This window comes from Pseudocercospora fijiensis, assembly GCF_000340215.1.
Source record: "Pseudocercospora fijiensis CIRAD86 unplaced genomic scaffold MYCFIscaffold_3, whole genome shotgun sequence".
NCBI lineage: Eukaryota > Fungi > Ascomycota > Dothideomycetes > Mycosphaerellales > Mycosphaerellaceae > Pseudocercospora > Pseudocercospora fijiensis.
The window spans coordinates 1,553,287-1,574,523 of record NW_006921534.1 but is presented as its reverse complement, the minus strand read 5'-3'; the positions used below and the strand labels follow the sequence as shown (position 1 = coordinate 1,574,523).

Genomic DNA, 21,237 nt, shown 5'->3' with positions numbered 1-21,237 from the left:
GTTAACTGTGATGGGTTAGGTAGAGAGAGAGAGAGAGTTGGGTTTGGTTTGATTTGGCTGGGATGTCTGTACTTACTGCCATTCCGAAATATCAGCATTTATGGTCCAGATCTGAGGTCGAAATGATGCAGGAGAATTGATGACCCATTTCTGCACTTCCAAAGTGCAACTTCTTGACTGTCCTGTCGTTTGCTAAAAAAAATATATATATAGTCAGAATCGTAAGTGTACTGAGGCCGTGACGAGAAAAGTCAGCTTCGTTGATGCGAGGCAGGTTTGAGCACTTCAAACAATCTGTCCGCAAGTATAAATAACACCCTCCACAGTAGGACATTCTTCATCCACAGGATCGCATGCAGCAAGGACCAGCTTAAGCTACGAGAAGCTTCTTCTGGCCCATCATGTCATCAACCATATCGTTCAAAATCTGTTTCATGATCCCGGCTTGCTGCTCAACAGGCACGGCGATTTTTCGCAAATTGGCGGTCACGCGATCAGCCATGGCGTGGAAGTCGATGTTCATAGCATGTCCGTCTGTGGCTTCAGAAAAGGGCATGTAAACGGCATCGGCAGACATGGTGCTGATCTGCGGTTTCATAACAACGGTCTCGACTTCTGGGCTGAAGGCGGCGTGTTCGGAGGTGCGGCTGTCGAGAGTCGGGATGATTGGAACGCGGACTTGGGAGTAGATGTCGATATTTTCGGGTGAGACGACGTCCGGGAGGTAGGCGAAGTCGATGGTCGACGAATCATTATTGGCCTTTAATGCACGAGAGGTGTTGAAGTGGCGAACAGCGGGCTTTGAGGGGGGATCTTGCTCGGCGGTAGGACGCTCAGGCTTGTGGATAGCAGTGGTGAATGCACGGGAGTGGGCGAGCTCATCAGCGTTGAGACGAGCGATCAGCTGGACTTTCCGTCAGTATTCGACCAGATCTTGGGCAGGAAAGAGCATTCGCAACTCACATCTCTCTTAGCACCTGATGCATCGATCTTACGTCTCTTGCACTCTGCCCGGAGAGCAGCAATGTCACGGGGGAGGTTGAGTACTGGACGCTCCTTGTGGAGAATGGGTGAAGGGTAGGTTGCAGGTCCAGTCATGTGAAGATGGCGGACGTGTTGGCTGGCGCGAGACAGATTGCGGAGGGCAATGAATTGCGTAGCTCGTGGTGCTGCCATTGCGGTGAGATGAGTTATTGGGTAGATGTCGAAAGGTGCGGTGAAGAGGTGGAGGTCCTTGAGTGATTGTCTTCAGTGTCAAATGGCCCCGACGAAGGCAGGCACGACCAGTGCAAATGGTGGTTTTGAGCGATGGTAGTATGGAAGCTGGAGGACAGTGACAGTGGGAAAATGTTGCAAGGCGGGTGGACGGAGGGTGACAGGTATTCTTAAACACCCGGACGGTCTCACCACGCTGCACCAAGATGACATGAGGATCACGGATGGGCTGCACGAGGCGCACTGCAGTGTGCAGCTATAATTGCAGCTCATTATTCGCTAGGCTTCCCGCAAAGTACTCGTCAACAAGCCAAGAAGGCAGAAGATACCGGGGACGTTGCAGCTCAGCAAGATAAAGATGTGAGGCGCGTGCTTAGCTTCCCTTCCCTTGCGGCTCACAGACCATGGCTGGCTCGACCGGGCTGCAATCCGGCCACGAGTCCCGTGAAAGCGCCGCATAGAATACTCCGCGAGGCGAGGCGAGGCGCTTGACCGCAGCGCTGTAATAATAATATCATGTGCCTGCCTGGTGCTGCGAGAATCATAATAATGGGCAGGCGGTGTGCGAGGTGCAGTACCAATGATGAGAAGGAGGAAGGCAGCACAAACTGACTTTCCGCTACCCCGCAAAACAAGCATTCACCTGCGATCGCGATCGTCGTTGGGAGTCTGCTTGGCGTGTTGAGTGATGCTGCTACAATTTGACGATGCCTTGGCCAGATGGTCACTGCGCAAAGAGCTGCTGTACAGACAGACATCCGTGTTGCCTCGGTGCGGGAGAGAAGAGCTGGACTTACACAGTACTACAATTCTCAGCGCTTGGTTCAACGCCTGGCGGTCACCGTGCAGTTCGCTTGGCCATCCCCGTGCCGGGATGCGGGTGAGATTGAGCTAAAACAGTGCCATTACCGGACTCCGACATCTCAGCCAGCAGCCAGCGCACGGTCGGCGCATTTCGAGAATGCGATAACGACGTCGTCATGGCGGTTGGTTGTGACAGAGTAGTGTTGGAGCGTGTTGAGATAAGGGACCGTGATAACATACGGTTGAATGTGGAGAATGAATGCATTGGGATGGAAGTAGAACCTTGGGCCCTTGGAAAGTGCCAAGAGCACTGTGCCTGAGCAGCGGAAGGGACTCCCGACCTCAATCTTGACTTCACCTCTGCAGAAGCGAATGCTGCCTCATTGTGCCACCTCCAGCAATACAGTAGAGCGAGCAATACAAGATGGCCTCTGACCCGTCGCCTCCATTTCTCCACCCCCTTCCCCCCAGCCATGCCGAGCCTGAAGGGCGGTGCGAAGAGGATAGGCAATGCCAGACAAGTGACGGCATACCTTACTGAGCCTCACATGAATTTGACCAAAGCCTTGGTGGGAAGTAGCGAGCCTGGCGGTAGACCTCGGAATTTTCATTTCCTCGAATGACATGTCTCGAATGAGGGTATGTATCGACACGCTCTCGAACTCGCAAAGTGGCTTGGGCGACTGCACGCATCCACGGCATTTCTAGAAGTCACTCCTTCCCGAGACCAAGCTGGCACCCAATGTAAAATCATGTCACGCTTTTGACGGCAACACGATGCTGCACCACGCGTCGCATCACTTTTCCCTCACAACGTTCGATTCGTCATGGCTGGCATTGACATCTATTATGCAGCTAACCTCAAACCTCACAGCATCTCGCGGCGATCATGCAGCAAACGCTGCTGTTGTCTCGAAACACGCCAACGTCATTCCGCTCCAACGGCACAAGCTGCAAATTTCTCGCCAAACGACAAATTCATCCTCATCCACAACCTTTTTCGCCCTCGCCTCGCCCAACTTCACCAACATCCATCACGGGCAATATCGAGTTCAGCATTTGCAAACATCCCAACATGGGCAGCACCTCAGCTGACGCCAATGGCGTGGACGAAGTGGCCGATATGCTTGCATCGGCCACGATGGATCATCTCCAAAGCGAAGAATACCGCCGCGTCCTGGACATGGTCGATCGCTTGCGCACCTGCGGCCTTGGCTCATTACTTCCATTGCCACAGCTCGTGGTCTGCGGAGATCAGTCTGCTGGCAAGTCTTCCGTGCTCGAGGCCATCACCGAGGTTCCATTTCCACGCAAGGAGAACCTCTGTACACGCTTCGCCACCGAGATTATTCTCCGCCGCGACCCACGCGAGACTGTCCACACCAAAATCATCCCAGATCGAGCCCGTACCGATGCCGAGAAGGCGAAGCTGGCCGACTTCAACGAAACCATCACCGACCTGAACGAGCTCCCTGACTTGATCGAGAAGGCGACTGACTTGATGGGCCTGAACGAAGCACCGGCGAACAACCAGTCTTCCACCCGAGCTTTCTCTCGTGATGTGCTGAGCGTCGAGATCGCCGGTCCCGGCCGTCCACAACTCACTCTTGTCGACTTGCCCGGCCTCATCCTCTCCGCAAACAAGGAGCAAAGCGAGGCTGACGTGAAGCTCATTCATGCCCTTGTCGGTGATTACATCGCGGAGAAGCGTACCATCATGCTTGCAGTCATCTCCGCCAAGAATGACTACGCCAACCAGGGCATCCTGAACAAGTGCAAGGAAGTAGATGCGGGTGGCCAACGCACTCTCGGTATCATCACCAAGCCCGACTATCTACGCACTGCCTCGAGCGAAGCAACATGGATCAATTTGGCTCAGAATAACAACATTTACTTCGAGTTGGGCTGGCACATGCTCAAGAACCGCACCGAGGATGAAATGGATTCCACGTTCGAAAGCCGCAATGCCTCTGAGCGTGCCTTCTTTAGCAGTGGACAGTATCGAGATCTGCCGGACACCGACAAGGGCATCACTGCTCTACGCTCCAAATTGTCGAAATTGCTTTTCAAGCATCTCAAGAAGGAGCTGCCCAACCTCCAGGCCGAACTCAACGCCAAGCACTCCAAGACCGTTGATGCGCTGGAGCAGTTGGGAGAGAAGCGTTCCACGATCGCCGAGCAAAAGCGTTTTCTCATGGGTGTTGCCACAGCATACCAGAACATTGTCGGAAACGCCGTGGACGGGCACTACGAGAACCCATTCTTCGGCCCCATCAACACCGAGAAGGGTTTCGAAGATGCTGGGAATATGCGTCGACTGCGCGCTGCCGTACAACAGCTCAACCTGCAGTTTGCGAGTCAGATGCGTCAATACGGCCACAAGTTCAGAGTCTGGGCAACCAAAGATGCTGCCGGCACGAATTCGAAGCATGATCTGCCGGAGCCAGCGATGGACGAGGACTACTCCGCCGCGAAGGACCTTCAGAAAGTTCTCAGTCGCGCACAAGCTGTCGAGTGGGTAAAGCAGATTCTCATCCGTACTCGTGGTCGCGAGCTCGCCGGTAATTTCAACCCACTGCTCATGTCTCAGCTCTTCTGGGAGCAATCCGAGCACTGGGAAGAACTGGCATCTCAGCACATTGATCGTGTCAGTGCGCTATGCTGTGCTTTCGCCAAGGCAGCCATCGACGACGTGGTCTTCACCGACGTCTCTATCAAGCTCCAGGCATCGAAGCTGGACGATGCCATGAGACAGCGTCGTCTCGCTGCCCTCGCAGAACTCCGTCAGCTCATCGCCGACAAGCAGCGCCCACCCATCACCTACGATCCATCCTACACTGCCACCGTCCATGAAGCTCGTAGTCAAAAGACAACAGCCAAGATCCAAACTCTAATGGATCAAGCCAAAGTCGACGTCAACAACGACGGCCAGAATCTCATCAACGCACAACTCCTCACCAACCAACTGAAAGAATTCATTGAACCAGACATGGACAAAACCTCAGCAGAAGACGCTCTCGACAGTCAACTCGCATACTACAAAGTAAGCAAATAACCCTCCCCCATCTTTCTCATCCTTCTAACCTCCTCTTTCCTCCCAGGATCGAGTCCGCTACTTCATCACCGCCGTGACCGACCAAGTCATCGAACGCCATCTCCTCCACAACCTCGCGCAAGACACTCTTTCCCCCCTCATCATCAACGACATGGCCGAAAAGGAGATTTCGTATATTGCCGCTGAGGCTGAAGAGGTTACGAATAAGCGTGCGCATCTCGAGAGCCAGAAAAAGATTCTGGAGAGTGGGCAGGAGGCGTTTCGTGAGGCTGTTGGGTCGTATAAGTAGCTTCGCATTCGCTGCAATGGGGAATTATTGTGTAGAATGAAAAAGGAAAGGAAAGGAGAGAAGGAAAGAAAGAAAGCTGTGAAGCAGTCAGTAGACCTTGGGCAATTCCATTTGAGAAACTTCTTGTTATAGGAAACGTCTAGAAGAAGGGCGAAAGCAAAGGCCTTGTCTATATAGCATGAACAACGCAAGGAAAGGAAACGACTGTCACTGTGGCGGCAGGCAGGCACTAAAAAAAAACGAAACCCTCTATATTAGTAACCCCCTTAGCAACTCCATCTATCTAAGAAAAGAAATCTCTTCTCGTAGGAATGTATATATACCTAGCAAACTATAGGGCAACTTAAACAACAGTAGTAAATAGACTTAGAAACCTAAACACTCCTAGTACTAATATAGTAGCTAGGCAAAGGTAGATAGATTATAGAGGGCCCTATAATAACCTATCTAAGTATACGTATAGAATAGTACTAGAAGGTAGTAAGCCTAGAAAAGAGATACTAGTAGATACTAAAGGTATTTTATATAAGGCTAGTACTAAGAATTTCTATTCTATATTAGAAGGAGGGTTTATATAATATATATATTTAGGTATTCGTAGCTCTACTAACTACAGAGTTACTAGGTAGTAACTTAAAGCTAGTTACTAGGTAATAATAGTAGTAGATAGCTTTGTTATAGTAAGTATACGTTTTACTCTACGTCGATAGATCCCTAGTTCTATAGCTTCGGTTAAAGGTTTATATATATAGTATTACCTAGATAGGATATATATATATATATATATATATATATATATATATATCTTTTTAAGCTAGTAGGCGATACGACTTAATATAGGAAGGAATATACTAGTATTTACACAGACATAAGAATTTTCTTACTAGTAATTAAGCTAAATTCTTTAAAAGAGTAAGAAGACTATACTATATATTCGTATATTAGTATTACGGTAATTAGTTTCTCCTATATATATACAAAAATCTTACTACTCCCCCCCCCTATAAAAAATCTCCTATTATCTTTAAGAAACATACCCATTCCCTACTAACGCCCCTACAACCTTCCCACTCCCTCTAGCGGCCTTAATCTCCGCATACAAACTCAAATTCACCCCCTTCTTCTCCAGCTTCTTCCTTTCCTTCTCACTCAGTCCTAAAGCACTCGCATCAAAGTCACTCGAATGCCATTCTTTCCCATCTTCACCATCTTCGGAAATCGTATGATGACTACGAGTGTCTTCGCCAGCTTCGAAACTCGAAGATGCGAGTTCCGAGGTGATTTCTATGGAGGTTTGTTTGAGGATGGATTTTAGGGGTCGAGGGTGGTTTGTTGAGCAGGAGGAGGAGGTTTGGGAGGTTTGGGGTCTAGGGGATTCTGAGCTGTCGTTTGGTTGTGTTGTGTTGTTGTTGTTATTGTTCGCTTTTAGGATTCCTCCTCCTGGATGTCTTTGATCTTCGGTTCGTAAGAGTGCGGAGCCTTTGCATTTGAGAAAGGCTTCGGTTCGGGATATCAGGGAAGTTTTTCCTTCTGTCAGGCTGGATTTGGGATTTGAGTCTGAAGGGTCGAGATCGAAGGTTTCTACCGAGAAGCGGGCTTCGGTAGGGAGAGGTAGGGAGGTTGAGAAGCGTAGTCCTCGAGGGACAGGGTGATCTTCTTCTTCATCATCGAGGGAGAATCTGGGTTCGGAGGGCATGGGCTCGTCGATATTTCGATCTTGGTGGACTGAGCCATTTTCTGTTGCTGTTTCTGTTTCTGTCTCTGTTTCTGTCTCGGTATTGTCGTTTTCTTGTTCGTAGTATGCGTTTACGGATTTGACATTACTATCGCCTTCCTGATACGTCTTCCCTGAAGAGTCCTTGAAGATTCTAGGCCGAGAGAAGTTCGTGACTGCAGGTTTCGGCCTCGACTGCTGTGTCTTCCTGATCATTGAGTCCGGACTCTCGGAGCCCAGAGTCGGCGAGTCTGCTGCTGCTTCTGCTGAGGCCATGGTAAATCCGAGACCGTCTCGCGTAGCTCTTGCAGGGCAATGAGGTTGTCAACCAGGGTGCCTTCACCTCGCGATCTCTGGAATCTTTCAACCAGGATGTCGGTGTCGCGTGGATTTCGCTTCGTCTGGCATGGAAAAGGAAGACGATAGCGACATCTCACCCCGGAAGAAGGTGTGGTCGTAGTGGACGCCGCAGTCGATAGCGTCCATTCCTGCAGGGGCGCATTGGGGGAGCCTGATGTGGGTGGACGTCACGCCTGTCTGTTTCTCGCCAGGAAGATCTACACGCCCGGTCACAAGCCACTCACGTCCCCAAAGCTTAAGCGAGCGTATAGGGATGGTGAAAGCAAAAGCCGTGCCTTAACCTTGATTGCCAAAAGCACAACTCTAAATCTTGCTCAATCGATCTACAATTGCTTCGTGCCAGGGTCTGGAAATCGCTGGCCTCATATGCATTGTAGATGAGAACTTGGAAGCCCAAATGCCGGATCAGATCTGATTATCACTATTTGATGCTATTCGGCAGTTGCAATTCCAAACATTTTCGAACGCTCTCTACGTATCATCACAGCATTTGTTGATGTGACTTCAATGTTGGCTACAAGAATCTCGGCCGATGACATGACATCACATCGGTCTTCACAGCGGATCATTCATTCAATTACACCTGGAAAAAGCTCGGTAGAACGTGAACAGGCAAGCACAGGCACACATACATATAACCAGCATTTGGCAATATCCACATGCGAGGAAATACTTCGGGATTCCAGCATCGGATTGACAAGATGCTGTCTTCTACCGATCCTTGTCATCAACAAGAAAGATTCCAGAACAAATCCTTGCTCTGAGCAAGGAGTACATCGAACTAAACAAAAAAACTTCTCGCTATACCACGGCTCATACCTAATCGATCCATCATTCCCACGACTCATGTATTCATTTTCATTCGTGCTTCGGTCTCCCACCTTGCCCAGCAAACTACTATCGTCCGATCGTTCGTACGGGCCAGCTCGGAAGTCAGGTCAGTTCCTGCGTAGTAATCAATTTGAATTTTTTTAGAAGATCACGTCCGGATATAATAAGTACGAACGGTTAATACATGTGCTTGTCAAAAATGTGCCGGCAGAATGGATGGGTTGTTTTCGGGACCCGGGAGCACACATGACTCAACTGACTAGGTAAGGCAGGTCGTGCAGAGTCTGAAAGAAGGTAGGTAACCACCAAGAGGAGCATTCGAGGAAGATGGAGAAGTGCGAGATGCGGTGTTGAAGTTGGAGTTGTGAAAGTTCTTCGTTTGATGGCGCGTAACAAAAGCGTCTCTCTGAGGTCGTTTTTAGAAAGTGAGAAAGATGCCTTCTTCATCAGGTACCTCCCCCATCCCGCCATCACACCATAGCAGCATATATATGTACAAACTATTCGAATGGTTAAAGATATGCATTCCTTCATCGTCATCAAACTTGGTCCTGATAGAAGTATTATCCATCTCATGCATAAATCCATCACTTGCCATCCATCATGTTTCCGTCAAAAAAAAACCGGCCTGAGATTTACTGTGCCCCAACGCCAGAAGTCTGGATTAGCGTGCCATATCTTGATGGCGAGCGTAGACCAGAACGCTAGATCATTTTCATCTTGAAAGCAGAAAGCATCATTCCGATGCCCATCTCATCATGGAGATGCGCATCAGTTCAGACCGGATCCAGGTCACTAATTCGTGCTACGGATCAAACAAAAAGTATCCGCTTTAATCCCCGTGATTTGCGCCGAAGCAATGCAGGTACTTCGCTTAGCGAAACTCGTTCCTCGTTGGATTCTGGACGTGTGGGAAAAGTCTCGTGCTGCCTCGTGTCCAAAGTTCTGAAGGCCTACGGTATGCGGCTGCGGCAATCAATCGCAAAAGAACGTTGAATTTTGATGATAATGCGGACTGCAATACGACTCATTCGTCTTCAGTTTTGAGCCCACCATGACTCTTCTTCTTGCCGGCCTTCATGCCGCTTAGTCGACCGAGCTTCTTCCACATGCCGGAGTCACGCTTTGGACTTGGCGCATCGCTCACTGGCGGACTTGTCGGCGGCGTCATGGGGCTGTCGTTCGTAGGGCTGCTAGTGCTTCCGCTATCGTCTGTCATGCCCTGGCCGTTTGTGGATCCGGACAGCGTGGTATCCGAGCCTTCGGGTATTGCGGCACCGGACATTGGCCCTGCAGGTGAAGATGTGGTTGGTGTGAGTTTGACTGAGAATCGCGTCCGGTGCGAAGGTGCTGTCAGAGGCAGCGGTGCTGACTGTCGAAAGCGAGCTGAGGGCGAGTAGGAGAGCGCGTGGGGCTCGACTGCCGATATAGGCGGTGAAGCGCGGCCTTGTTGTCGTGATCGCCTGGCATACAGATTCCGATCCTCGTACGTTCTCGACGAGACCATAGAATGGCTGTCGTCAGACGTGTCGTACGGACATGAGTTCATCGTCGGGTGGGCTGTCTGAGGATAGACACTGTTCAGGAAGGGCACGAGGACAGACTCCTCCATCAATTCGTAGATCTTGGCAACAGCCGGGTCCAGCGTCTCTGGAGCAGGAGGCATGGCCGCAGGTTTGAGTCCTATTATCGGATCGCGCACATCTGACGGTAGATTCACTTCACGCGAGCCATTCGGCTGAATATAGGCCTCTACCAGGCGCTGCCACAGAGCCTGCACGTACTCGCGATCTTTCGCAGGCGGCATGCCATTTTCTTGCGCTCTTGACATCATTTTCGCATAATGCTTTTTATATCTGCCGGCATCCATGGTGAATTCTAGCGTCTCCAGGCAGTGGTTGTTTGACAAATAGGCCATGAATGCGGCGAGCGTCCAGGGCGGCGGTGAAGCGTTTGCCAATATCTCTCGTAGGTTCGGTCTTCGCGGGCAGAATGGTCCTTGAGCAGCCATAGTGGGGATTGCGACTGTTAGAGGCCGCGAAGACGGTGCGTAGTTCTCATTCGACATGGTTTCCTCGTCGTCGGCGTCACAGTCTGACGTGAAGGTCGAAAGAGTCTTGAGGGAGGAGCAAGTGCTGGTAGACGAGGTGGTGGAAGAGGTCGTCGCAGTCGAGGTGAAGTGTGACGACGGCGAGGGTTTTCGCACCACCATAACGTTGCGAAATATGCCTTTTCTTCTGCTCCCAGGATTGGCCTCGCGAGACCGCAGTCCAGCAGTCAAACACAAGCCTTGCCGCAAGGGCGACTGTATCGACGCCAGTTTGACTTTGCAGGTGAGACGGTGTCGTCTCACGGCTTGCTGCTGCGTGCCAGCCGCGGGCAATGTGATCTATGGCACGATCTTGTGCAAAATAATAATGCTAATGGCAGTCAAGGTTCGGCGTATGACGCGGGGTCGGAGGGTGCGATGGTGGTATTTCGCGAAATATACGGCTTCTAGCTTCTGCGCTGTGGCACGTAACATGCAGGTGGTTGCTGGTGCGTGCGGTGTGCGGTGTGCGGTGTGCGGTGCTGCGTTGCACACAGCCGGCGTTTCACTCAGCAACTCAACTGCTCTTCAGCGTTGCCGTCTCTCGTTTACGGTCTTCCGTCCCGCTCGGTCGCGTCTCGCTCGGCAAGGCACAGAAATGACAGCCAGACAGCGCGTAGTTACTAGCAGCCTCAACACGCGCTAGACGCTGTCTGCAGCCGTCGGCAGTGTCGGCGTGCGATGATGCGGAATGGACAGCGTCTCTGCCCGTGCAGACGAGGCGGATTCGATGTCAGAAAGATGGCCAGACACGGCCAATTATTACGACGGACGGTGGCGTATTGGGACTGGCGAGAGTGCGTCGGTGTTTCGGTGGGTCGAAGCAAAAGGATGCGGCGACGGGCAGTGGTGCGTGGAGGGCGAATGATTGTCTTGGTCGGTCGGAATGCAGCAGTGCAGAGCAGCGCAGCACAGAGGCAGCGTGCTGGAGACCACAACCTTTTCAGGTCAAGGCTTGCCTGAGTGAAGGGCGAGGAACAGCCGGACAGAGAGAGTGGGAGTGGCCGATGGTGAAGTGGCGCGCAGCGGGCCCAAGCAGCTGACTTGACACACAGCGAACGACACACTACTCTACTACTACTGACAGGCTTCGGCTGGTCGTCGTGGTGCGAGGGTGAGTGGTCGGGAGGCGGAGCGGAGGCGGAGGCGGAGCGGAGAGGCTCTGGTGAGGGCGGTGCTGTGCCAATTCCCGTGTTCCCGCCGACGCAGTGATGCTGAATGTCAACTTTACACCACGGACGATGGTAAGATGAATGAAGGCAAGTGGTGAGTCGAATGGATGGCAGAAAACGGGCCTGTCAGCGCGAGCACCGCGAGATGGGCAACCAGAATGCACCGTCTCGCAATCATCGCACAGCCGATGCGCCTTCTGACATTCTAGTGCGCTTCCATGCCAATCACAATGCCGGGCCTGCTTTGAGCCACGACGCTATCATGGCGGCATGCGCTAGACAGGCATCCCAGCGCCGCTGTCTGCTCACTGCCGCTTTCCACGAAGCCAATCCCGCCCCACCGCAGCGAGATGCGCCGCGCTGATTCGCTGCGCCCCGGTCCCTCTGCTCCCCTCGTCCCACGCCTCGCAAATGCAAGCATCGTAGGGCCTTCCATTCCTTCCAGAAGACACACAACACTTCCCAGAGCCTTACCGCCCACACGTCTCACCTTGCCCGCCCTCGCATCCACGCGCTCGCGTGCGGACCGCAATCCGTTTGTTCGCTCGCATTCTTTGTCCACGGCGTGGCCGAAGCTTGCCGTTTCCAGTGACCATCGTCGATCCGCCAGCAGTAAAGTCGAGCTTGTTGGAGGGAAAGCGTTTCAAACTACCAGAGCACCGCGTCGCGTAATAAGAAGAAGAGGGGAACATGGCAAGCTTGCAAGACAACAAGAACGTATCCAAGGCCCGCCTTGCATTAGCGTCGACAGCTTCCCAGCACATCTCCAGCAAGGCTGCTCTGTGTCGCCGAATCACAATCGAAGCCCCATCGAAGCATTCCGGCCCTGCTGACGTATCTCGAGATTGCTCGACACGGCAAGATCCATTGCATATTGTGTGACACCCAGCACCTTGCACACGCGGTGTCCCTGTCCAGTGTAGCCACGGAGATTATCGCGCGAATAATAAGATGAAGCATACATGTGACCGGTGACCGGAATGGCGTGAGCGGTGAGCCTCACCCTGAGCGCTCGCACGTGCATGACGATATGTAATCACCACTACAAATAAAATAAAATGAGACGCCAGCGTCGCCAGGTATCATGATCGAAGGCACGCCCCTCATCAGGCAAAAGGAGTGCCCCATCTCCAAGCGAGAAAGGCGACATCCCTGACAAGAGAGGAACAAGGGTACAAGAAGAAAGCAAGCGTGCAGGTGCAGCACGAAAAAAGAAACCGAAGTGCTGATGAGTACCGTGAACCCGTGATTAAATTGATGTGATGTAAGCGGCCCCGCTAAAATCTCAATTCTCTCCACGGTCGAAATTTCGAATCTAAGACACCACATGCATGGAAGAATTCGAGAATTCTTCCGGAATCGTGCTTAGCTCACCCTAATACCGCCCGCACCGCGCCGGAGCTCGCGTCTCGCATCACTCGTGAGGCGGAATTCTTTGTTCGAAGCAGCGAAACCCGAGATTCGGATCGGACAAGTCCATCCCTACCTACTGCTATCGCTTTTTGTTTCTACAGTAGCTGTTAGAAACGTGACTTCTTCACCTTTCGCCTTCCACGGATAAAGATTTCCTTCAATTTCCATGCACAGCACAGACTACAGCACAGTACACAAGCGAAGAAAATACCAGTATGTACTCCGAAAATGCCGCCGAGACAGCATTGCATTGAATTTGAGGTGGAGACATGTTCGCCATCCTCAACGGTGTGACCGTAGGACCGATGCGTTGGATTCCGAAACGAAACGAAAATTCACGTAAACGAGATCAGGTTCGGGTTCATTCATTCATTAGATAAGGCCAAGTCGACAACACAGTAGGTAACGGTGAGAGCAGCAGGAAACAGGTGACTCCGCGTTATCCGTCCTTCCATCGATGAAGCAATGAGTGAGTAAAATCCGAACCCAAAATGACACGCCCATGTGGACGTGGACATCAAGCCCGACCGCAATACACTGAATGGAAAAAAGCTATGTAATGTAATATAATACCTCACTCCGAAAAGCCCACTTTCGACTCCACCGCGCGCGCCCATTGGCATACATAACTCCACCACTCCCAATGACCCATCCATCTCAGGTGACGTGAAAGCATGCGTCGCCAGTCGCCAGTTCTGACCGCGCTTCTTTGGAAACACCTTCCCCATGCATCTTAGCTACATACAGTATGCATTCTCGGTCTTCTGCCCGAAGAGGTATTGTTACCATGGTTCACCGTGCGTCTTCAACATGGGTGTAAGTCTCCGCATGGGTGCGTACGGTACGTACGGATCAGGTAAAGAAATCGACGGGTATGCATGTAGGTCGTGCTTCAGCGGTATTTGTAGGACCCATAGCTGGCATGCCAAAGAGGGTCGATGGATGGTGTCCAGATACATAAGCAGTGGTTGCGATGGACATCTTCTCACATGATGCTGGACATCTGGCTGAGTCCTTGTGAATTGTCACTCGTGCAACGCTTCTTAAAATGTACTGCCTTTCTGCCAAAGGTGCTTCTGCACAATCAATCGCTGACTGTTACCGCCCGTTCAGTGCTAATTCCAAGCAGAACCCCAGTCATCATCTTCCTCCTGCGCAGCGGGCGCAGGTGCCGGCTTGGGCTTGGCAGCGGGTTTTGACATCGTAGATGTGGTTGATGCTCTTGGCGCCGTTGTTGATCTCGAAGGTGGAGCCGACCTTGTCAGTGGAGTCGTCTTCTTCTTTGCAAGGCCTTTGGGCAAAGGCTTCTTGCTGCCTTGGTTCGACTGTGCTTGAGCATTCAGCCAGCCTTCGAAGTCAGGCTCGCCGCCATCATCATACGCGACACTGGTGGGCTTCGATGTTGTTGAGGACTCAGCCCATGGGTCGTCTTCGGTAGGCACATCGTCATTCAAGTCGCCCCATGCATCCTCTACACCGAAATCTTCTTCATCTGGTGGCGCCGATGTTACAGCGGATGTGGCTCGTAATCCCGATGCAACTCTAGGTGTTGATGCTGTTGAAGAAGTCGGTCGAAGTCCCGGGCCGAGAGACGATGTGCCGTTCGTTACCGAGCCGGGAGATGAGGCGGTTCTTTCCAGCGCTGGTTTGGGAGCCAGACCTGTGCCGTTGGGCTGTATTTCACCTGCTGCTGTGCTGAGCTTGTTTGTGAACGAAGACACTGCCCAACCAATCCATTGACCACTTGCACCCGCTGCGCCGGGCTGGGGTGTACTCATCCTCGTTGCCCCTGCTGAGGCGGTCTCTGGCGGAGGTAACACAGTATCTGGCAGGGTATTCTGGTACTTCCTTATCCGTTCAATATAGATTTGATGAGTCTTGTTGGCCTGATCTCGAATCATTTTCTCCTTATCGACCAGAGATGGGCAAATGGCGGGAAGCATTTTTGTCGCGCAGTCATCTTCACTGAAGACGTCTGCTGTTGCAGCTAGTGCCATGAGCGCGGCATTGCGTGCATGCACAAACGGATCCCGAAGAGCCCGCGAGAAGGCTGCGCTAAGCACTTTCGCTCGAGTGCTCACACCGAGATTCTTAGCAATCTTGCCAAGGCATATTGTGGTGTTCGTACGGATGCCAGGTTGTTCGTCATTTGCAGTTTTGGCCAGGTGTCGCAGAAGCTCGCCGTTGACAATGCGGTCAGACAGTTTCGGCGTTACAACAAGTACTGCCTTGACAGTTTGTTCGCGAACGAGGGGCGCCAAATCTCCAAATCCAGTCACCATTTGCGGAAAAATCTTATCTGACACAACCTTCTGGCTCAGGTAGTCAATCATGTGAGGTAAGTTGTCCAGGAGACATACGCGCAATGCCCTATCTGGGCTAGCGAAAAGTCGTATGATCACCGGCGTGACCTGAGCTGTGTACTCATCCTCGGAAAGCTTTGTCGATATCCGCATCGCAAGGGCAAAAGACTTAGGGCCGCCCCCTCCGAATTCGACCGCTTTTAGAAGTTCCGGAAGAACTTTGACCTTGAAGAAGTCCTCGGGAAATTCATCAGATTCAACCACTTTTTCGAGCTCGCTGAGGCATGTTAGCTTGCTTCTGCATCCTTGGTGGGCGGAGAGACTTGCCTGATGAAAGCATCCTTCTCCGACTCGCTCTTCAGTCCCATATTATCAATACCATCTGTGAGCTGAATGAGCGCGGTATCGAAAAAGCTTCCCCCTCTAATGCCTTGCTCTAAGAAATGCGCAACGCTCAATCGCATTTTTGGTAGTGCGTGAGTCAGTCGCTTGTAGCTGTTTTGCATATTCACCGGAATGTTGCTCGTCGAACCGATTTGATCTGAGCCCGAGAAGCCTCCATTGAAGACCTCTGAGACAAGGATGCCATAGTTGTACGCATCGACCGCATGTGTTGGATTCCGTCGCACGCAGTCCCATCCGCCTTTAACGACTTCCGGAGGTGTATAGCGCCCAATGTCTGGCACTAAGCTGCCTTGCGTGAATATGACCGCATCATCCTCTTTCATGGAGCTCAGGATCTCCAGCCCAGCAACCTTCCATTCTCCGCTTTCGCTTGTATAGATGGAAGACGCGCGAACATTTCCATGGACTGAGGCAGCCTCATCATTGATGAACTTGAGTGTCTTCGCCACGCTGTGAAGACCCCATTTCAAACTCTCTTCGCTCAGTGCTTTCCGTCTCGTTGACCAGTTCAGCGGAGTAATGCGTTCAGTGGCTATGTAGATAAGTTGGTCTGTCTAGCTTGGTGTCCAATAAGCATATGCGCATGCCTTGTATAGCTCTTCGCACCCACCTCAAGAGTATCCAGTACTTTCACGACTCCGGGATGCCGCAATGTCTTGAACTTTCTCAGCGCATTCTTGGCGAGTGGTAAGCGGGATCGATTGGCGTTGATGTCGAAGGAGAAGATGCTGCATTTTGAGCCGTCTTCCTAGTAATGGTCAACATGACTCAATTGGCCCAGTCGTACGTATACTCATGAAATACCCGCTTAGTGCCATTGTGCAACGTCCAGATAGACTGATCGATGTCAACTCGATCGCCAAAGGAGTATCCAAATGCTGGCCCTTTCGCTATGGACGCGACTGCTGATTTTAGGAAGTCCATCGTCGCGAGTGCCTTTCGTATACCAGGTCGGCTTCGTAGAGGACGGTAATCACTCAGCCACGAAGGAGTGTGTGTATCCCCGCGAAGTGCAACTTGTACAAAAATCACACGGCGGGACATTATCGAACCCTTGATGTAACTGTAACTCTATTTACAGCAGGGTCGGCGGGAGCTGCGGGAACAAGCGACAACTTTGCTCGTATCCAGTGCTATGAGGCCTGAGCTTTGACCTCGCATATCTCAAGGCTGGGTTGTAGCGAGGGCACGCGCTCGCCTCATGCGTAGTTTTGATTGAGTCCAGCATGGTCTTCCGCCTGCTGGCGCTGGCCTGTTCATGGACTTCACAAGCGGCTGCAAAGACTTCCTCAAGACCTCACTTCACAGCGCTACCCGGTAGATCGATGGGCATTCGCTATGGTGGTAAGTACTTGCATTCAGAACCGACAATACTCTTCTGCTGTGTCGCAGATCTGTTGAATATATCAGCTGACTAGACCAAGATCTAGGACCTTTTCGAGCCGAATAGACTGTTCAACCCGAAAGACGAGGACGATAACTATTCAGAGGAGCATCATCTTGCTGCGATGATAGTCCTGCTCGGTCCACCACCATCGGAGCTACTACAGATGTCAAAAAGAAGCCGAAAGTACTGGGACCAACGCGGAACGTGGAAAAGCAAGGTTGCCATCCCTGATATTAGCCTTGAATCTCTGGAACAACGTCTTGGGGGCGAGGAACAGCAAAATTTCCTCCACTTCATCAGGAAAATGTTGCAGTGGAATCCAAAAGACAGATGCGACTGGGAAGACATCCTCATGGATGAGTGGTTACTGGCCGATCTGATCAACAATGGAACGATAGATTTGAAAGACGCAGAATAACATCCGCTCAGAGTTTAAGCCAAAGCCCGGCGAATCTGCTAGCGGCCGGCCCTCCACACACCGCAGCCTTGCATACAGGAGTGTCAAGACTTGTTGCTCCATAGCCAATGGTGAAGATCGTAGTGAGAGGCTGGCCACCTGGTCCACGGAGAAATTGCGCCTGCCTCTCCAGAGGATTCAGACATCGTTGTCATCGTCCTGTCCCTGCTCTTGGACATCCTTCTCAAGCACTGGATGGCAACACCAGTCGTCATAAATCGACGCCCACTTCTTAGTGCATACCTCTTCGTCTGAATCGCTGGCATGCTCGTGGAAGAAGCACTCTGCATGTTCAAAGACGCCCTTTTGGTCATGAGGGACATGATCATCGTTGGTGCACCGGTGACATCCTGGACACTTCAAAGCCTCAGCATGTCTCTTTGCTTGCAGAAAGCACGCGGCAAGAAATTGAGGCGGAAACTCCTCCACAAGATTGGCTGTATCGTAGGCGTCGTCGCAATTCGCATAGATCGAGACATCATTTGCCCACATCTTGGCCAAATATTTGAAGAGAGAGTCGCTGCGTGGAAGCTTGCTGACGGCGTACTTAGTCTCCTCCTTGGTCGGAGGCAAGTAATTACGCGGTACCACAACCAAGGTCTTCAGCTGAATGAATTCGAGCACAAGCTTTCGAAATGCGAAGGTGTCGTGAGAGTCGCCGAAATGGTAAAGCCGAATCAGCCATTCATACGGCCAAGTTACTGGGTTGGAGAAGTCTTTCTCATCTGGCTTATTAGGCGCATTCTCGGGCAGAGAACCATCGGCACTGGGCTCCACCAGATCGAAGCCATAGAAAGTGACCACATTTGCCGGCTCTGGGTCGTTCCCTGGCTGGGTCGCTGGCATACTGACAAGAGTGGCTTGCAGCGGCTCACTCGGGCGATGCTGCTGCGTCTTTGTCCGCTTCTCATCGCGTTGCACTGAATCACCAAACCCTGCCCTAGCATTAGCGCTGCCATCGAGTTGGTCGCGTGGGTGACGTACGATCTTCAGTGCGCTTACGCTTGTTTCCGCCAGACACTGGAACACTCTTCTGCTCACTCGGACCAAGATAAAGACGCTGCGTGTACAGCCAGCGCACGAAAGTCTCGAAGACCCAGAGTGGTCCCTCAATCGTGATCGCCTTTTTCTGTGCCTCCGCAAAGCTTCCCAGGAAAGCTTTCTTGAAATATCTCGAGCGACCGCAGATCAGAGACCGTGGTATGGTAAAATTCACCACTTCATCACTGTCGATATTGACTGAAACGGTCACCATAGTCGGATTCCACAAATCCTCGTCGGGCAATTTTTGTGGCGGGTCGCTCAGGATCCCTGGGTTGAAGACTCGCTTCTGGTCTGACATCGTTTTGGCTGTGTTGAATCAGTTTGCGTAGTAAGATGTGGCACTCGGTTTAGGGTGGAAAATGAGGAGCAGATGGACTTGCGGCGCAAACGCCCAAGAACAAGATCCCGGGGCATCGCGCGGTAAGAGCGCCGATGACGTCCCGAGCCGATTTTGAGTACTGGCGTGTTATTAGGAAGAGGTAAGTGAATGACCGCCAATCTCCATTTCAAGTCGGTAGAGACAAGAAACTATGGTACACTTATTGACACAGAGTGTACAACCTACCTATTCTTAGCGAGAATGAGCTGATGAATTGCTGCACGAATTCATCGATTACAGCTTGAGGCATTGCTTGCTATGATGAAAGGGGAACCTTAAGGCCAAGGTTAATGCTGAAAGTTGCTCGAATAGCTTCACAGAAATGAATTTCCCATGCATGCAAAGCTATTCTACTCGCCATAAAACTACCAATTGCTGAGATGTTGCCTCTAAATCCTCCGTAGGAGCATGCATGTTACATCTCTCCATTCTGCATCACTCACAAGTCAGTATCACTTGGATCTCGTCTTGTCAGCAAGAATTCAAAGCATAAGGATCTTTGTTAAAAACAAATATTTGTTCTTCACACTCCAGCTCCTCACATCCGCCAGCGTCGTAATCGCACGTACACCGTGTGTCACAGCGAAATGTTAACCTCAATTGTATCCAGGCAGCGCGCGAAAGTCATTCGATCATGACGGATATCCCGTGTTCTTTAAACCCAGGCCATACTCTTAATTGATCTTCCCGAACACCTGTGCACATGCCTTGCTCTCGTCCTCATCTTTTTGCTCATGGAAGTGGCAAAGCCTGTTGAAGTATTGCAAGCCTTGCGAATTTCCCTACAGTTCTCTTGTAAAGACTTGGACAGAAGCAGAGCCAAGGTCTCAGGTAACAAAACGAGCAGCTCAGGCGATCTGTCGAGTGCCAGTGGAATGCAGCTGTAGACGAAGCCATCCAGGATGAAGCGATGGAGTGGTGAGTAAAGTTATCTGGACGAATCCTTTCCCGAACATTATCGGAGCTGCGAGGAACACATCTGCGCTGAGATTGCAGGTGGATGGTACTGGACAGCACCTGGTGGAAACACTACAGGACAGGACATTGGAATCCGACGTTGACCATGATCGAGTACAAGAAGAATTGGGACGCAGCATGAGGTGGAATGGTGAAGTCAAATCTAGACTTTGACAAGGATTATCCTCCACAGAGTCCACACTGGAGAAGGAACGGCGCTTGGAGGCGCATGGACCGCCAAGCACTTTCACGCTGCCCCTTTCTGCGCGCAAGTGGTCGTTCGCTTCCTACTCCTACACGTCAAATAGTACACGAGAGTACAGCGCGCAAATCCAGCACTCGTTCATAGTGCAGCCATTCATTCATTCATCCACCCAAATACACTCTTTCGAGCAACGACCAATCACTCATTTCCGTCGCGACCCTCCCTACAGGCCTGACACATTACACGACAGGGAGCGGACCAACAGACATCACCACCGCGACTAGACTTCCCACTCATCCTTCTCCATAATACCACTCGCTACTAGAGGACAATATGTTTGCCAAGGCTCCTACTGTTCTCGCCATTCTGGCCCTCACCGCGCAGGTCGTGGTCGCGACTCCTCCCGCTTGCGTGCTTGCGGCTGTCAAGTCAGTAGTCACCCTTGCAGGAGAAGGCATAGAAAACGCGAAGAGAAGAAAAAAAGAACGCTGACAATTTCCCAGCACGCAAAACGATCCCTCCGACTTCAAGACCGTGTGCGGCGCAAGCGAAGTCCAGCAGTACATGAGCAGCAAATGCGGCAACTACCTCGACACCGCACAAACGTACTTCTCCGACTACTGCAAAGCCAACGGCGCCAAAGTCGCATCCGTCTCCTCCTCCTCGTCCTCCTCTCACACCGCAACCCAGTCTTCCTCGGGCGCCTCTCACTCCGCGACCGCCACCGGTTCCGCTAGTGCAGGTACTGATAGCTCTTCTTCTACAGGCGCTGCCTACCCAGTTGGCACAGGCGCTTCAGGTTTCACCACTTCTGCAATTGCTAACGGCAGTTACACAGCCGGTACTGCGACTGGTACTGCGACTGGTAGTGTGTCTTCACATACCGGGTCCGCTACTGCTAGCAGCACGGGTGGTGCTGCGAGATTCGGTATGGATGTTGTGGGTATGGCTGCTTTGGGTGTGTTCGGTGCTATGCTTTCCTTGTGAGAAGCAGAAAGCGAGAAAGAGGTGGTGCGATGATCATTTTTTGGGAGTTCTTGCATTGTGTGTTATAAAAAGAGATATGTGTGTGTGCATATAGAAAGGCATGGAAATGGGATTGTATTTTTCTTTTTCTCGCAGGATAGGGGTTCGTTCGCACTTCCTAAGAGGTGTATG

At 51.5% G+C, this 21,237-nt stretch overlaps 7 protein-coding genes across 7 annotated transcripts; 3 read left to right on the top strand and 4 right to left on the bottom strand.

Moving 5' to 3' along the window:
* Nucleotides 1–141: 141 nt before the first annotated feature.
* On the bottom strand, nucleotides 142–1,340 carry MYCFIDRAFT_214569 (uncharacterized protein). Its single transcript, XM_007926416.1, has 2 exons — nucleotides 964–1,340; nucleotides 142–904 (listed from the first exon to the last, which is right to left on the bottom strand). The coding sequence occupies exons 1-2, from the start codon at nucleotides 1,174–1,176 to the stop codon at nucleotides 371–373; spliced, it is 747 nt and encodes a 248-aa protein (XP_007924607.1). The 5' UTR covers nucleotides 1,177–1,340; the 3' UTR covers nucleotides 142–370.
* Nucleotides 1,341–3,142: 1,802 nt separating this feature from the next.
* On the top strand, nucleotides 3,143–5,363 carry MYCFIDRAFT_187187 (uncharacterized protein; the record flags this gene model as incomplete). The annotated part of the gene is made up of 2 exons (XM_007926415.1): nucleotides 3,143–5,062; nucleotides 5,121–5,363. The coding sequence occupies 2 exons, from the start codon at nucleotides 3,143–3,145 to the stop codon at nucleotides 5,361–5,363; spliced, it is 2,163 nt and encodes a 720-aa protein (XP_007924606.1).
* A 754-nt stretch (nucleotides 5,364–6,117) lies between these two features.
* On the bottom strand, nucleotides 6,118–7,353 carry MYCFIDRAFT_195165 (uncharacterized protein; the record flags this gene model as incomplete). Its single annotated transcript, XM_007926414.1, has 2 exons — nucleotides 6,118–6,121; nucleotides 6,401–7,353. 2 exons carry the CDS (start codon nucleotides 7,351–7,353, stop codon nucleotides 6,118–6,120), a joined length of 957 nt encoding a protein of 318 aa, XP_007924605.1.
* A 771-nt stretch (nucleotides 7,354–8,124) lies between these two features.
* Nucleotides 8,125–10,697, bottom strand: MYCFIDRAFT_214568 (uncharacterized protein). The gene has a single exon (XM_007926413.1). The coding sequence runs from the start codon at nucleotides 10,478–10,480 to the stop codon at nucleotides 9,296–9,298; it is 1,185 nt and encodes a 394-aa protein (XP_007924604.1). The 5' UTR covers nucleotides 10,481–10,697; the 3' UTR covers nucleotides 8,125–9,295.
* A 2,738-nt stretch (nucleotides 10,698–13,435) lies between these two features.
* On the bottom strand, nucleotides 13,436–16,646 carry MYCFIDRAFT_202841 (uncharacterized protein). Its single transcript, XM_007926412.1, has 4 exons — nucleotides 16,455–16,646; nucleotides 16,261–16,398; nucleotides 15,569–16,204; nucleotides 13,436–15,518 (listed from the first exon to the last, which is right to left on the bottom strand). Exons 1-4 carry the CDS (start codon nucleotides 16,572–16,574, stop codon nucleotides 14,058–14,060), a joined length of 2,355 nt encoding a protein of 784 aa, XP_007924603.1. The 5' UTR covers nucleotides 16,575–16,646; the 3' UTR covers nucleotides 13,436–14,057.
* Nucleotides 16,647–19,329: 2,683 nt separating this feature from the next.
* On the top strand, nucleotides 19,330–20,388 carry MYCFIDRAFT_173046 (uncharacterized protein; the record flags this gene model as incomplete). The annotated part of the gene is made up of 9 exons (XM_007926411.1): nucleotides 19,330–19,382; nucleotides 19,412–19,489; nucleotides 19,528–19,540; nucleotides 19,583–19,657; nucleotides 19,686–19,781; nucleotides 19,805–19,835; nucleotides 19,882–20,025; nucleotides 20,053–20,289; nucleotides 20,330–20,388. 9 exons carry the CDS (start codon nucleotides 19,330–19,332, stop codon nucleotides 20,386–20,388), a joined length of 786 nt encoding a protein of 261 aa, XP_007924602.1.
* Nucleotides 20,147–21,199, top strand: MYCFIDRAFT_214564 (uncharacterized protein). The gene is made up of 2 exons (XM_007926410.1): nucleotides 20,147–20,507; nucleotides 20,583–21,199. Exons 1-2 carry the CDS (start codon nucleotides 20,413–20,415, stop codon nucleotides 21,064–21,066), a joined length of 579 nt encoding a protein of 192 aa, XP_007924601.1. The 5' UTR covers nucleotides 20,147–20,412; the 3' UTR covers nucleotides 21,067–21,199.
* The last annotated feature ends 38 nt before the right edge of the window (nucleotides 21,200–21,237 follow it).